A 16,163-nucleotide genomic window follows, 5' to 3' on the forward strand; every position below is an offset into this window, starting at 1 on the left:
TCCAAGGCATGTGGGATCTTCCCCGACCAGGGATCGAACCCTTGTCCCCTGCATTGGCAGGCAGATTCTTAACCACTGCGCCACCAGGGAAGTCCCGATATGTTCTTAAGTATTGCAAAAAGGCTATGTTTTAGGATGGTTATTTGGCAATGCAACAAAGGCTAAAGGCAGATACAGCATGAAGACAGTTGGACGTATTCCTATTAAGATAAGTAATATAAGACAGAGGAATCATGGTGGTGTGCCATGAATGAGTTACAGGTGTGTAGCGAAATTGACCCGCCCCCCGCCCCCCGCCATAGCCCTAAGGAAAGCCAGGTGAGGCCTCATCCTAGAACATTCCCTGAGCTGGTTATGACAGCAATGACAACGTTATTTGATTAAGTCAGGTGTTGTACAAATACCGAATTTCATCAATTGTTAGGTGCATTTTTTTTCGCATTTGACTCCTCAGAAATCATACTGCACATTGCATCAGATGGCGGCTTACAGTGGCGGGTAGGCAGGCAGAAGGTGTGACTCAGTTGTTTTTGCAGGTGTGTACATGAACTTGATTACAGCTGTTCAACACTTCTATTGAATCACGGGTATTGCTGGCTGTGTACATACTATGTTTAAATGCCATGTGAAATGTCTTTAAAAAGATTATGCTGTCGAGGAGCAGCTAAGCCCGTCCGCCACAACTACTGAGCCTGCACTCTAGAGCCCGCGAGACACAACTACTGAGCCCACGTGCCACAACTGCTGAAGCCTGCGCGCCTAGAGCCCGTGGTCGGCAACAAGAGAAGCCACCGCAATGAGAAGCCTGCGCATCGCAACGAAGAGTAGCCCCTGCTCGCCGCAACTAGAGAAAGTCTGCACACAACAACGAAGACCCAACGCAGCCCAAATAAATAAATAAATAAATAGATAGATAGATAGATAGATAGATAAATGTTCCTTTAAAAAAAGGGGGGGTGGGATAGGGAGGGTGGAAGGGAGAGAGACGCAAGAGGGAAGGGATGTGGGAACAGATGTATATGTATGACTGATTCACTTTGTTATAAAGCAGAAACTAAAAAAAAAAAAAAAGATTATGCTGTGATTTGGCATAAAAAAAGTTACCAGGAATGGAACCAGGCATGGAAAGAGAACAGTGGGTTGTAAACTTAGATCAGTAAGGCAAATATGGGTTATGGGAAGAACAACCAAAATTCCACGTTTTCTTACAAATCAACCAAATTACAATTCCTAAAAAGGTGGATAGACTTGAGTAGATAAAACAAAAGTGTTGCTTATTTCAGTTCAAGTTTGGAGAAGTTGCTAGATCCCTCAGAATATAAGAAAGAAATTTATAAAAATGAGAGAGCAGTTTTTGAGTCTCAAATACTTTCGTTAAGACATCAAACATCAGTTTGTCAAAAACTTCCCAGTGTGTTTGAATAGAAGCTGCTGAATTTGCAACAGTTGCTGAAAAAAATGAAACTATGAGTTTAGTCATGTAGGAAATAACATTTTTTGGAGGTACAACTTCATGTTTTTATTTGGTTATTAGAATTTGGGGCAGCTGTATCAATTATCTGATGACTCCTTTGAATTTGAGTATGAAAATATTTGGTAGATATAGCAATTAGGTGTTGCTGTGTAAAAAAGCCCTTCCCCCCACAAATTCCCAATGTCATACTACAAACAAAGATTTATTTAGCTTACATGTCTTGGGGGTTAGCAGTGAGTTGGCCAGTGGAGGCTGGGCTCAGCTGAGGTGTTTCTGCTATGCTCCAGGTGTCCTTACTCTCTTCCTGGAACCAGCAGGCTGGCCCAAGCTCATTCTTTTCCAGGTGATGACACAAGTACAAACAGCAAGCAGAAGCTTATTCAGGCCTGGATTTCAAACTGGCATCCAATTATTTCTGCCCCATTTCATTGACCAAAACAAATCACATGGCTGAACTCAATGTCAAGGAGTGGGTAAATATACAGTCTCATTATAAAGCTACCACGAATGCTGAGTTAGTAAATACTGAACCATTGCTCCTAGTGGAAACAGGTTAGGTTCCTGTGAGCCTCTGGTCACATTTTAATCAACAAATCAACACATTTTTATGTGTATTTTTGTTGAAAGTCCCCACATTTAATCTATATTGTTGATTCGTTAACACTGATCCCAAGGCTAACAGCACTGTAACTCATGCCTGAAGGAACTTATCTAATACATGTATTTTCTCTGTAAGGCACATCACAGTCTTCCTGTGTGTGGGAACACAAAACAGCACATGAACACAATGCTTGGGGCCATTTTATACAGTGAAATCATCAACAGAAAGCACAAAAATGCCTTAAAAATGTGGCACTATATAGACTGCAAAAAGGACACCTTTCCAATACAAGACCTTGAACAAGAAGGCAGAGCACAGACTTGCTTGACCTCAGCTGGGAACTCAATTTTTTTGCTACTCTGAGCATATCTGTGAATGACCTTGAAAGTGACATGGGTACTGATTTGGGGGTTACAAATAAATTTTAGCAAGTAGATAAATTCAAAACACAGAACCTATGAATAATGAGGATTGACACTACTTTGCCCCTAGTGGAAAAAACTTCAGTGTTATATGGCAAAGGGTATAGATAAAGGAAGAATTAAAACATAGGGACCTTATACATATGTATAACTGAATCACTTTGTTGCACACCAGAAACAACATTGTAAATCAACTCTACTTCAATTAAAAAATTAAAAAACAAAACAAAACAAAAACAATGGGGGCCAATAATGCAGACTCTTGGGCCCCATCTTAGACTTATTGAATCAAAATCTGCATTTCAGATTCCCTAGGTATTTGTATGTACCTTCAAGTTTAAGAAGTACTGGACTCAATACCATGGTGGGTCTATGTATGCCAGAGGCTGAGAGGCTACTACATTCATAAAGATTTTTTTCTTTAAGTTATTTATTTATTTATTTTGGCTGCATTTGGGTCTTCATTGCTGTGCATGGGCTTCCTCTAGTTGTGGTGAGTGGGCTTCTCATTGTGGTGGCTTCTCTTGTTGCGGAGCACAGGCTCTAGGCACACGGGCTTCAGTAGTTGTGGTGTGCAGGCTCAGTAGTTGTGGTGCATGGGCTTAGCTGCTCTGCAGCATGTGGGATCTTCCCGGACCAGGAATTGAACCTGTGTCCCCTGCATTGGCAGGCAGATTCTTAACCACTGCACCACCAGGGAAGTCCCTCATAAGGCTTTTATGGGTCCAAAGGTCTAGCCCACAATGGGACAACCTCTCTAAGGTGAAGGATAAGCTATTGTACCCTGCAATTCCTATTAACAGGGAAGAGGCAGAGAACTTGGTGGGTTTCTGGCTTTTGGACGCAGCACACATCACATTTGGGAATACAGGTGCAACACGTTTATTGGGTGATATGGATGGCTGCCAGTTTGAGTAGAGCCCTGAGCAAGGGAGTCCTCTGCAGCAAGTCCATGCTGGAATGCCAGCTGCCTTCTGTTTGGCCCTATATCTCAGCAGATCCAATGGTGCTAGAGAGGTCCACGCTGTGTGGAGTCCTAGGGAAGCCCTAACAGGAGAGTCACAGTGCAGGACCTCAAGGTTCTGGACCAACGTCATTCTTCTGACAGGAAGTCATTTGTAAAACAGCCCCTGGCATGCCAGTAAGAGCCTGGCTGTGCAACTGAAGTGATTATGCAACTATGGCTGCCCATGATGAGCTGGAGATTTCAGATGTACCACCTCACAGTTGGGTGGTATTGCAACAATCTCTCAGATAGATAAGGAGAATGGGGAGTCTTGGAAATTCCTTGGAAGTTGAATAGTGGCCAGAAGAATGTGAGTGGGAGAGTTGGAAGTTCCCCAAGAAAGGCAAGCTCAGTGTAATTATCTTTTCCTCACTCCCTGACTGCTCCTCTCCCTGCATTCCCTCTCTTGGGTGCAGCAGTAACACGCACTCTACCCCAGGTCAGATCTCTGGAGTCGTCATTGACAGTGAGGGCTCAGCAGTAGGACACACGCTTCAAACAGTATCTCTTTAATCTATGCCTGCCCCTCCTGTCCCTCCGTCACCGCTACTGCCTTAATTAAGTCTCTCATCATTTCACTCTGGCAAATTTCCCACATTATTGAAAATGGGGTTTATGCATATCTGATTATTCCATTCACTCCTCAAATATTTATTGAGCATCTACTATGTATCAGGCACTGGGTTAGGCTTTGGGGAAAACGATGTGAGGAATTCAAAAATGACAGTGCTGCAGGCCTTATGGAATTCACAGCCTGATGGAAAAGAGAGATGAAAATCCTCCTTAAAATCCTTCAGCGGTTCCCCACTGTTTTCCGGATGAAGCCCAGATGTCTTGACCGGTTAGTCCCTGCCTATCTCTCCAAAACTGTCTCTAACCACTGCCCTTCAGTCTTGCAGGCTCTGCAGCCACAGTGCACACTGTCCCTTCTTCCGAGCACCCTCCTCTCTGACTGGCTACCATCGACTTTTTTAAGGGCTCACTCCAGCTGTCCACCTCCTCCAGGAAGCCTTCTGGACACTCCCTTTCCCCGTTAGCTGCCCTTTTGTGTAGTTTCACCAACCTCATGCTACCACTATCACACATGTATCACATTTCATTGTGATTCTTCGTTCTTTTGTCCACCTCTTCTACCCTACTGTAAGCTTAGCTTTGTGTACCCAACACTTAGTTACAGCGTCTGATTCATAATAGGTACTTGACATTTTTTCTCAAACGGAATTGTGTAGGTATATAGAAATGTTCCCCACTCTGTAACAGCAACAAGTCCAACTTATGTACCCTGGCAAAGGAGCTTCTGAGCACGACTGGCATCCTCTGGGTGCGGGGCCTCCCGACTGGCAGCGCCCAGGTCCCTCCCTCGATGAACAGGACTCAGCGGCGCGCCCCCTAGCGTCTCCGGCTGACGCTACAGGCATGGGAGGGCTCCGGAGAGCACGCGGTCCCAGACCCGCGCTTGGCGCATGCGTGGCACGGGAGCAGTCCGGTCGGCTCGGAAGAGTCCAAGCGCGAGGGGAGAGAGCTGAGATTCTTTTCCCTTCTGCAATAGGAAGCTGGCTCCTATTCTTTTCCTCTCCGATTGTATCTTAATTTAAAGTGTAAACCTTGACTTGTGGTTCTGTAGGGAGCGATAAAGGAGCTAGGGTGTTGTTAGACTTTTCTTCGTCTCTCGGCACCCCTCCCGCGGGGAGCAGGGTTGGACGGGCCCAGGTCAGGAGCAAGGGGGCGGAAGCGGCGGCGGCTGTCAGAGCTGGAGAGGGGCTGGGCGGAGTGGTCATGGAGAGTCAACGCTGGCTGCCGCTGGAGGCCAATCCCGAGGTGAGCGTGGCTCGGGTCTTGGCCTGAGGCCGCGGGCAGGGGCGGAGGGCACCGGGCTGCCGCCTCTAGTCCCGGGCAGTTTGTCGCTAAATGGTGTTCTCTGTTTCGTTTTCAGGTCACCAACCAGGTGAGTGAGGTGTCTTGTCGCTTGGGACCCTGGCCGCCTACACCCCTGCACTCCCCAGGAGTCTGGGATTTAACTCCGTGAGGGTCCCTCTTGCTCAGCTTCAGACGGGCGTGCTCTGTTTGCGGCCGCTTCCCTTCCACCTGGGTCCTGGAGATGCTCCCAGCTGTCTCTGGTCCCATTCCCCGTCATCAGCGTTTCCTGGTTTTTTTGGGTCAGAGGTTTTGAGGGACGTTCACCCTGTATTCCTGTTCCTCTTCTCTCTTCGTTTTGCCTCCTGCTAGTGCCGAATCCATGATTGTCCCAGCCCTATACCTTCTAGGTGACTAATTTGCCTGCAGTACCTGACTCCAAGCTTTGTAAAGTCTCCCACCCAGTCCTTGTAAACTCATCCGCCACTTGCACCATGAAATCCTCTTCCAGTCATCGTCTCTCGCCCGATCAAGTCACTTCTCTTCTCCGCCACGCCCCCTTTCTCTTCCAGTTTCTTAAAAGTGGAATTTAGTTGCTTTTATACCATAGGAAAACTCAATTCCCACGTCATCCTTTGCCAGCTACAACCCTTTAAGTTCGTTTAGGTGTTGGAGGTTCGGGATGGGGAAGGAAGAGGTAACATCTCGCAGCCACTCGATCAAAAGGACAATAAGTGCTACCAGGTATAAACTTTTTATTTGCTCAGGTGTGTTTTGTCTTCTCCTGTTTTTCATTCTCAACAGCAAGTTTACTTTTTACTGCCCTCTTAGTTTATCATACTTCTCTCCCCTCCCCCCCAATAATCTTCCTTCTCATCACCAAGGAATAATGATTCATCCTGGACTTCATTGGTTTTGGGTTTTGAAAGCTTGTAGAAAATTCCTTATATAAAGAAAGCAGATAGAAGTGCTTTATTTTAATGTTGTCAGCAAACTATTTTTTATTCAGGTTTATTACATGCTATTGAAATGATTATTACTGCCTCAATTCTTGTCTCTTTAGTAATCTAGTAATTTAGTAATGAACAAAGCTTGGAACACAGCATATGTCTTTCATGTTATTATTAAGGTGGCATTTCCTATCAATATTAATTTTCTTTCTTTTTACCCTCTTTGACATTTGTTGTTCTTTTTTTGCCTAAAACATTTTGACGGATTTGTAAAGAAAAAAATTTTCCTTCTGAAGAAGTCAGTATTTACGACTTCTGATTTAGTGCCCTAGGAAGGAAGCATATTTCTCTCAGACCTAATTCCAGATTTTCTTATAACTTTAGTTAAAAATCAATTTATCATATATCTGGGCTCTGTTCTATTCTATTGATCTATGTGTTTGTTTTGATTACTGTAGTTTTATTACTGTGGTCTTGAAATTAAATAGTATGAATTCTCAAACGTCATTCCTTTTCAAAATTGTTTAGGCTATTTTAGTTTCTTTGCCTATCGATATAAATTTTAGAATCAGCTTGTCAACTTACACAAAAAATTTTGGTATGATTTTGTTGACTAGGTCTATAGATATATTTGGGGGGAAATTAATATCATAACAATATTGAGTCTTGCAATCCATGAAGATGGTACCGCACATCATTTACCTGGGTCTTTGATTTCTTTCAACAGTGGTCTGTCGTTTTAGCATGTCGATCTTGCACATTTTTTTGTTTGTTTATACCTAAGTATTTAATGATTTTTGGTGCTATTGTAAATGATGGTGTTTTAAAATTTCATTTTCTAGTTGTCCATTGCTATGTATAGAAGTATAATTTATTTTTACGTGTTAACTTTGTACTGCTGCTGTGCTAAATTCACTCACTCTAGTGGCTTTTTTTGGTAGATGCTTTGGGATTTTCTATACAGACAGTCATATTCTCTGTGGTTAGACTGTTTTATTTTTCCCTTTTCAATCTGTATGCCTTTTATTTATTTTTCTTGTTGAACTAGTTAGGACCTTTAATACAAAATTGAGTAGGATGGAGAGAGAGAGGACATCTTTGTCTTATTCTGGAACTTAGAGGGAAAACATTTGATTTTTGATCATTAGATATGTTAGGTGTAGGGTTTTGGTAGATGCTTTTTTATCAGGTTAAGGAAGTTCCCTTCTTTTCCGAGTTTGCTGAGAGTTTTTATCATGGATCACTGTTGAATTTTCTTAAATGACTTTCCTGTATCTCTTGAGATGATCATTTAAGGAAGAAATAATACTAATCCTACATAAACATAGAAGAGGGGGGCACTTCTCAACTCATTTTATGGCTGGCATTACCAGACAAGCCGTAATAAGAAAAACTGCAGACTCTCCCTCATGAACATGGATGTAAAAATCCTCTACAAAGTATTTGCAAAGAGAATGCAGCAGTATATAAAAAGGATAGTGTATCCTGACGAAGAGCCGTTTATTCTGTTATTGCAAAGCTGGTTCACTATTCTAAAGTCAATCAGTGTAATGAACTGATTACACTGATTACAGCCTAAAAAATAGAATCATTTTTAGATGATACCATTATTATTTTTAATAAGATGTAAGCTTATATAATTGGAAACCTATATTCTAAACCTACGTTCTAATTGGAAACCTTTGTTCCTAAGTAATCTTGGTAGACTATAAAACACATTCACTTATTCACATCAATTAAATAATATTTGGGGGGCACCTTTTGGAATACCAGGTATCTGAGCAGGAGCTGGTTATATTTGGTGATGAAAACATTTATGGTTTTCTGCTTTTCAGTCCATTGGGAAGACAGACAATAAACAAGTAAGCAAACAAATAGTTAGCAATTATTATAAGTGCAGTGGAGAAAATTAATGGTACAGTGATGAAGACCATCAGGGAAAACATACTAGGTTGGATGGTCACAGGAGGCCATTCTGTGGTGACATAAACAGAGAAAAGATATTATTAGTATATGATTGTACACTATTTCTGGCATGCTTTGGTGTGGTTAAGTTTGTTTTAAATTTATTTTTTATTTTTTTAATTAAAAAATTTTTTGTGTTAGTTTCTGCTTTATAACAAAGTGAGTCACCTATACATATACATATATCCCCATATCTCTTCCCTCTTGTGTCTCCCTCCCTCCCACCCTCCCTATCCCACCCCTTTAAATTTATTTTTTAAAGAAGTAATGTACATTTAGTGGGAGAATGGACAGGTATGTAAGAAGTAATCAGTTTTAACCAAAATTTTTGTAGCTGTTTCTTTATTCTCTTTATGTTAGTGGCAGAACTGAGAATCGAAAATGAATGGAAATTTAATTAACTCACTCAGAATTTGGAAAATTTATAAATTAAGCCACAGATTAATCCCAACAACAATATCCATCCCCAGCTTTTCTTCTTTCCTCAATTGAATGGCATCATAGGCCTTTTACTTATCTTGATTTCATTCTGTTACCATTTGTTGGTTGCATGTGTCATTATACTCAGGATGAGCAAGCACTGTTTAATGCTCTAACAACGCCTAGTTTGTACAAGAATGACTAACACATGTCTACTATATGAAGATTGTTAGTAACTGTTAGACGTTAACTAGTAATCATATGTCTCAGCAGATGTGGTAAGTAGTGATTTCTTTTGTTGGTTTATATGCTGTCACTGCCTTCTCAGGATATTTTGTCTTGCTGTAGGTAGGACTTAGCTAGAATAAAATCAGTTAAATGATAGAAAAAATTATTTTAAAAATTGAAGCTCCATTTTATTTACATACGCATTTAAGGGGGTAATAGCAGCTTGTAGCTGATGGAAAGTTACAGGTAATTAAGCATCAGGAATTATAACTTTTTTTTAAAAGAACATTTTGTGATGTGGGCAATCATGGAATTTCTGTTTATGACCACACTGGATTTTCATCTTGATTATGTTTTGTGATTTGAGTATTGCACAGCCACATTATGTAATTTTAAATATTGTGTTTTAGAACCACCCATTTCTGATGTGGAAATTCCCTAGAAATATTCCTAATTGTGGATTTTATGGAATAGGCAAAATATTTTCTGGCTGAAGGAAAAGAAATTTACTTTAACATAATTATTGTGTTTAGTTGCTTAGTGTTGGAAAAAGATTTAGAAGTCATCTGCTAAATTACTGCCATGAACATACAAACATTCGTTAGTTGGTGTTTCCCATCTTGGGAAAAACACCCTTGTTACCCTGCCGTCCTCTACTGCCTCCTCTCTGTTTCCCTTCTTTGTAAATTTTCACAAAGAATTGTCCATAGACGCTCTTGCTACTTTCTTATCAGCGTTTTTTTCCTTGTATTCACTCCCATCTAGTTTGCTTCTATCCTCACCATTTCACAGTAACTACTTTTCTCAAGTTTACTAATCATGACTTTGCCAGACCCAGCGTTCACTTTTCTGTCACCATTTTCTTGATCTCTCAGCAACATTTGGTAGAGTAGCCCACTCCATCCGTCTTGAAACATTATCTTTTCTTGGCTGCTGTGATAATTCTGGTTTTCCTCCTGTTTCTTTGACTGCTTCTTAGATTTGCCTTTGCTGGATCATTTCCCTTCCAATTACTAAGCAGTTCCTCAGAACTTTGTCCTACACTGCTAATCTTTTTATATTTTCTGTTGTATAGCATTAGTACTGTCAGTTGTCACCTATTCTGTGTGACAGATCCTGTGTTCCTCCAAGTCCTGACTTCTCTACAGAATTGGAAACTACTATCTTCAGCTACCGCTTTTACGATATATCTCCATTTGGATGTCTTATAGATATCTCAAATTTAACATGGCTGAAAGAGAAATCTGGCTTTATATCCTCTCATTTCTCCTGCAAATCCACTTCCCCAGTCTTTTAAGGGTACCACCATTTATACAGTGTCCAAGTCAATGTCATTAATTCTTCACAACTGTACTAGTTTGGAGAGGCCATTCTTGTACTGATTTAATTTCTTGGGTTTGAATCTCTGCTCTGAGACCATAGGCAGTTACCTAGCCTCTCTGTACCTCAGTTTCTTAGTTTCTCATGACCCCTCCTAATCCTGTAAAATTGTTGTAAGGATTAAATAAATCGCTACATGTAAATTATGTATAACAATGTACAGAACAAAGCATGCACCCTGTGAAGTTAGCTGTTTTTAATATTTTTCTTGACCTAACCTCTCAGATCCAATGATCTGCAACTCTGGTAGACTCTTCTTTCAGAATCTATCCCAAATCTGGCCATTCTGTTCATTTCTACCACTACGTCCCAAGCCACGATCATCCTTTGTTTGGACAACTGCAGTAGCTTCCTAACTAGTTTTTCTGCTTCTCCCTTTACCTCCCTAAAATATATTCTCAATATACAACCAAGGAGATTTTATAAAAATGCAAAGCACGTCTGTGTTTCCCTGCTTAAAGCACTCAAAACACAAAACAGCCTTCCATTGCTTGTCCTTAGAATGCACTTCAAGCTGCTTACTATGGCCTGATGGGGAGGTACTGCCTGCCTCCCACTTTTGCTGGGCTGCAGTCTTTGAATGCCAGTCCTGTTCCTGCTTCAGTCTTTGCACTGGCTCATCCTTTGCTTGAATCATTCTGATCTGGGTTGTTTCACGGCTGGTTCTTGTCATTTGTGTCTTAACTTAAAGTCCTCTCCTCAGTGAGTCTTTCCTGATTATGCAGGTAATGTTCCTTCCTTTTCCCACAACCAGCCCTGAATCTACGCTGACATCATGTCTTGTTTTCTTTTTTTCATAATACTTAACCATCTTGTGAAGTTATCTTGTTTATGTGTTTACTTGTTTATTGTGTGTATCATACCACTAGAATGTAAGTTCTGTGAGAACAAGGGCAAGTCTGAAGTACTAAGAATGGTGCCTGGCCCATAGGGGGCTCTCAACAAATAGTTATTGAATGGAAGAATGAATAAATTTTATATAGTTTCTTTCATGCTCCAGAAAATCTTTCTTAAAATTATCTTTAATGTGATCATGAATCTTTTGCTTGAATATTTCAGTGAGCAGTATTCTATCTCATAAAGTGATTTAGTTTTTTATTATCATGAGAATAATGTATAATTAGAAGAATTATATTTCTTTATATTGAAACAAAATCTGCTTTCCTGTAACTTCCTCCAGTTGTCTGTCATCGTCCCATTGAAACCATACCGAGTAAATCTAATTGCTTCTTCATGATATTGCTAGAAATACTGGGGGAAAAGGATTATAATAATTTAAGTTTTCTTCGAACATGCCCAGATTCTCCAGCTGTGATGTCTTCCAAAACCTTATCATTCCTGGTGACCTTTCTTTGAGCCTGATTCTGTTTGTTGTCATCCTTCATAAAATAGGCCTGCCAGAGCTGATATCATATTCCACTCTGAATAATCTCTGTTGAAATAGTGTGTTACTAAATTATCCTGAGCAATACAACTTTTAAAGCAGATCAGCATTGCATCACTTACGCTGACCATTGTGTGGTCCGTGTTGAGCCTGCAGTAAAGTAAACTCCTTTTTTCTTGGTCCCTACATAAAATGTGTTTAGTATTTCCCCATTCTGTACTTAAGTAATTTCATTTTTGTTTGTTTACTAAATAGCTATTAAAATTCATTTGGCTGGTTTCCAGACTTTAAAAACCATTGTTTTCTCATTTAACTACTAGTTATTTTCCTAGTTCTGCATCTAGCAGTTACTACTAGTATACTTTTACTAGTAGTGATATCAAGCAATTACTAGATAAGTATAATTTCTGTCATAACCGAAATCATTAGTAAATTAGTAACAAGGCAGAATCTATTGCTGTCCTGAGCTGGCCATTAAAGACCGGAGCAAGTGACTTAAGAACAAACTTGAAAGGAAGGTAGATTTAATTTTTCTTTCTTGTTTATATATTTATGTAATCAGAGTTTTTGTTATTTGACTATCACCTAAAGAATGAGGAGGAATTCATTAAAAATGAGGGGGAGGGCTTCCCTGGTGGCACAGTGGTTGAGAGTCTGCCAGCTAATGCAGGGGACACGGTTTCGAGCCCTGGTCTGGGAAGATCCCACATGCCGCGGAGCAACTGGGCCCGTGAGCCACAACTACTGAGCCTGCGCGTCTGGAGCCTGTGCTCCGCAACAAGAGAGGCTGCGATAGTGAGAGGCCTGTGCACCGCGATGAAGAGTGGCCCCCGCTTGCCACAACTGGAGAAAGCCCTCGCACAGAAAGGAAGACCCAACACAGCCAAAAATAAATAAATTAATTAAAAAAAATGAGGGGGAGAGGCTAACAGTTTTTCAGATAGAAGTCCAGTTTGTGTGCAAAAGCAAAGTAAGAGATGGTTATCGACCCTTTGAGAACTTGAAGAGTTCATTGTGGCTAAAATTAGAGAACAAAGTACAAAAAGATACTTTAAGCAGTGAGAGACAAGTAAATAAGCGCCAGAACATCCAGAGCTTTGCATTTGGGTTCTGGCAGCATGACCTTGAAAAGTCACAGAACCTCCCAGGCTCAGTTTTCTCATTGATGAAAGGATGTAATAATAAAACCTCCTTTGCAGTAAAGGTGAAGTGCATTAAAGTTCCTAGCGTAGTTTCTGATACAAGATACTATTTTAAAATATTTACAAATAAATTAAAATATCCTGTATCTGGTGGAAATTTTCTCTTTGGACCATTGAAAAGGATAAGTTAACCAAGGATCTTTTTTGGGCACATATTCTAATTTACTAATTGTTTTTCTTGATAGGCCAAACATTGTGGCATTATAAAAATTTAGTGAGCTAGTCAGTCAGAATTTTTTGTTATTTTATTACCCAATGTTTAAAAAAGCCTGAAGACATATTAAAGGTTATAAATTCCTTTATTATATTTGATGCAAACAGGATGCTTCTAATTGTGTAGAGATGGCTTTGCAAGTGCCTATACTATATAGAATACTTTGTGAGTAAGCTGGAGAGATTTTTTGGGAATAGTTTTAAAACTGGCATTATCAGCTTTGGCTGACATGGAACAAGTTTACAACTTCAAGGTAATTTGCCAATTTTCTCCAGACTGTTTTTTCACTAAAATGTTTAACTGTTACTTTCAGTTTGCAGCACAGATGTAAAAATTATTCTGTTACATGTACCTCTTGTTTTATAACTTTATAGCAATATGGCTATTGGGGGTACATAATATTAACAAATAAATTTAAATTCTTTTATCAGGGTTTATGATACTTTTCCTTGACAGTATGCCTTTTAGAGCCGTCAGTCCTGTGCAGATAGTATTTGGAGTATTTGGAGCTGATAAATGCCTGGTTTTAGATTAGAAGCCAAATGTATCTTTCCTACCTCTTTAACTTGGCACAAATAAAAAGTATATATAAAATATTCATTATAAACATAGCTTAACAGACATGTGTAGACATACAGATGGCTAGATTATCTATTAAGATAGAGATACAATCTTTAACAAATTCAACAAATTTCTTGCAAGTTCAGCAAATAGAACTTGAGTGTCTGGTTTGGCCAGTACAGTGCTAGGCAGTGGGATTAAAAAGATGAATAAGACACAGTTCCTTCCTTTGGCTTTGCAGTCAATTTTAGTCCTTTTTTAGTTTCTAGATAGAATTGAATATTGAGGAGGGCATAGACTAAGAATTTCAGAGAAAGTGGAGAAGGGAGAGGGAAGTAGTTTGGAATACTTCATTGAACTTTATTAAAGTCTGGAATCATTCATAGGAATCAGATGAAGAATAGGTATTCACTAGAGAAGTCCATTGATTTCTGTGGCCCCAGACTTGTAGAGCATGTGACTTGATGAACCTATGGATGTTGAGCACATTCTGCCAAGAGAAGTTTTTTAATTCAGAGTATTTCTTATTAAATGTATCTAAGACCTTATTTTTGACCAACCGTACTATCAGTAAGTAGTGTTTTTTTCTACAGGCAGAGAATTGGAGGGATGTGGAGAGTGGTCCTTTAATCAGGAAGGTCTTATCTTGTAGAACCTGACTGTGACATGAATAACACTGTTTATGTAATAGGGCATGGCTTCCATTGGTTTTGCAAGATCTCATTTGATGAGTTAAGTATGTGTGATCGTTCTTCAGGGAGAAATACCCAAGGCACCTTTTTATTTTTAAATCTCAGATAACGTTAGACCAGCAGATACTATAATGTATTCTCGAAGTAAGGTATAATGATGCATTTTTAATATGTTTTCTGTTTCCGCTGCTCCTTTATTTCTATCATGTAAAATTTATTTTGCATGATGGTGAACTTTTTAAAACCATCAATTTCCTTCAATACAGGCATTTATTGAGTTTATTGTGAAATTGACGTCATTCTTATTATTATGTTCTTTTTTCCTTTCTCTCTGCAATAGTTTAGGGTCTGATATTTTATTTCCCTATGAATTCTTAAGAGTTTGAAAAAACCACTGCTCTTTTGTTACAGTGTTTTTTTTTGCTGGATGTAGGGGAGACAGTGAAGCTGAGTAGGTTTCATTGTGTACTGAAAGTCAGGAAGCCAGCAGGTTACTTTATTTTTTATATAATTATTTTTTAAAATTATTTATTTATTTATTATTTATTTATTTATTTATTTTGGCTGCACCTGGACTTAGCTGCGGCATGTGGACTCTTAGTTGCGGCATGCATGCAGGATCTAGTTCCCTGATCAGGGATTGAACCGGGCCCCCTGCATTGGGAGCGCGGAGTCTTTCCCCCTGGACCACCAGGGAAGTCCCAGGTTACTTTTTATATCAAGCATTTCCTGGTGTTCACACAAGTTGCTTGGACTTTTTTGGCCTTATACACTCTTTGTTCATTGATAAAACTTGTGATATCGACCTATCATCTATCTTTAAACCTCAGTCATCATTTTTGATAATTAGGATAAACTATGCTGGTTTACTACCAAAATAATTCTTTATGTACTAGAACTTAGATGCATTTCCTTAAAAATCCAATGTCGGGAGTGAGTTTAAGATACCAACCAAGCCACTTGTATATGTTCAGTGAAGTCCTGACTTATTATGTTCAATCCCAAAGTAATGGATTTTGAAAAAAGGAGCTTTGCTTAATATGTTGTAAATTTTACATGTTTGTTAACTGATATAAGTAAATTGCTCTCTCTTCCACCCTTATTCATGGAAACCCTGCTTTACTTCATTCTTATTGAACATCAGGAATCTTTGTACCTTCCATTCCCTTTTATGTATCAGATATACAGTACATACACATTATTTCCTTGTTAACACTAAACTGTTTTTTTCCCCCTTTTTACCAGTTTCTTAAACAATTAGGTCTACATCCTAACTGGCAGTTTGTTGATGTATATGGAATGGATCCTGAGCTCCTTAGCATGGTACCAAGACCAGTGTGTGCAGTGTTGCTTCTCTTCCCTATTACAGAAAAGGTAATTGTTAAGTGAGATATAGTTTCCAGTAAATGCAGAATTCTCTTTCAATGTTGAATTAAACCTATACTGTTGAATTAAACCTACGAATTAAGAACAGATGACTCCCTTCTTGCATAAAACGAGGAAATCTAGACAGTGGGGACAGCCTAAAAATCTAGTTTTCTTATAGAGATGTATTTAGATTTTGATTTGTAGATTGACAGAGAAGCCCTGAGTCTTTTAAACTCTGGTAGTTTTCTTTTTTTTTTAAATAAAGTATGGCTAGTTTGCCTCAACTGTTTCGATGTGACATTTAATCACAATTTGATGTGTATACTTTAGAACTGTTAAGTACTAGGATAATCTTAAATCTGTCTTAGAAAATATATGAATAAAGAATATTCAAAATTTTAATATATAAAATATGTAAATGTTTTCAATATATACATAAAGA

The 16,163-nt window shown here is 39.3% G+C and overlaps 1 protein-coding gene across 2 annotated transcripts in view; it reads left to right on the forward strand.

The window, feature by feature from the left end:
- The first annotated feature begins 5,977 nt into the window (after nucleotides 1–5,977).
- The window catches only part of UCHL3 (ubiquitin C-terminal hydrolase L3), a 42,397-nt gene continuing 32,211 nt past the window's right edge, over nucleotides 5,978–16,163 (forward strand). The window contains exons 1-2 of one of the 2 annotated variants that reach the window (XM_082602391.1): nucleotides 5,978–6,101; nucleotides 15,599–15,727. In XM_082602391.1, coding sequence (XP_082458517.1) covers nucleotides 15,653–15,727 — 75 coding nt within the window. In that variant the 5' untranslated portion in view covers nucleotides 5,978–6,101; nucleotides 15,599–15,652. Of the gene's footprint in view, nucleotides 6,102–15,434; nucleotides 15,728–16,163 lie in introns of those variants that run through there. The other variant, XM_082602392.1, reaches the window with a different exon arrangement.

Source organism: Mesoplodon mirus (genome assembly GCF_964341445.2).
Source record: "Mesoplodon mirus genome assembly, chromosome: 17".
Classification (NCBI taxonomy): Eukaryota; Metazoa; Chordata; class Mammalia; order Artiodactyla; family Ziphiidae; genus Mesoplodon; species Mesoplodon mirus.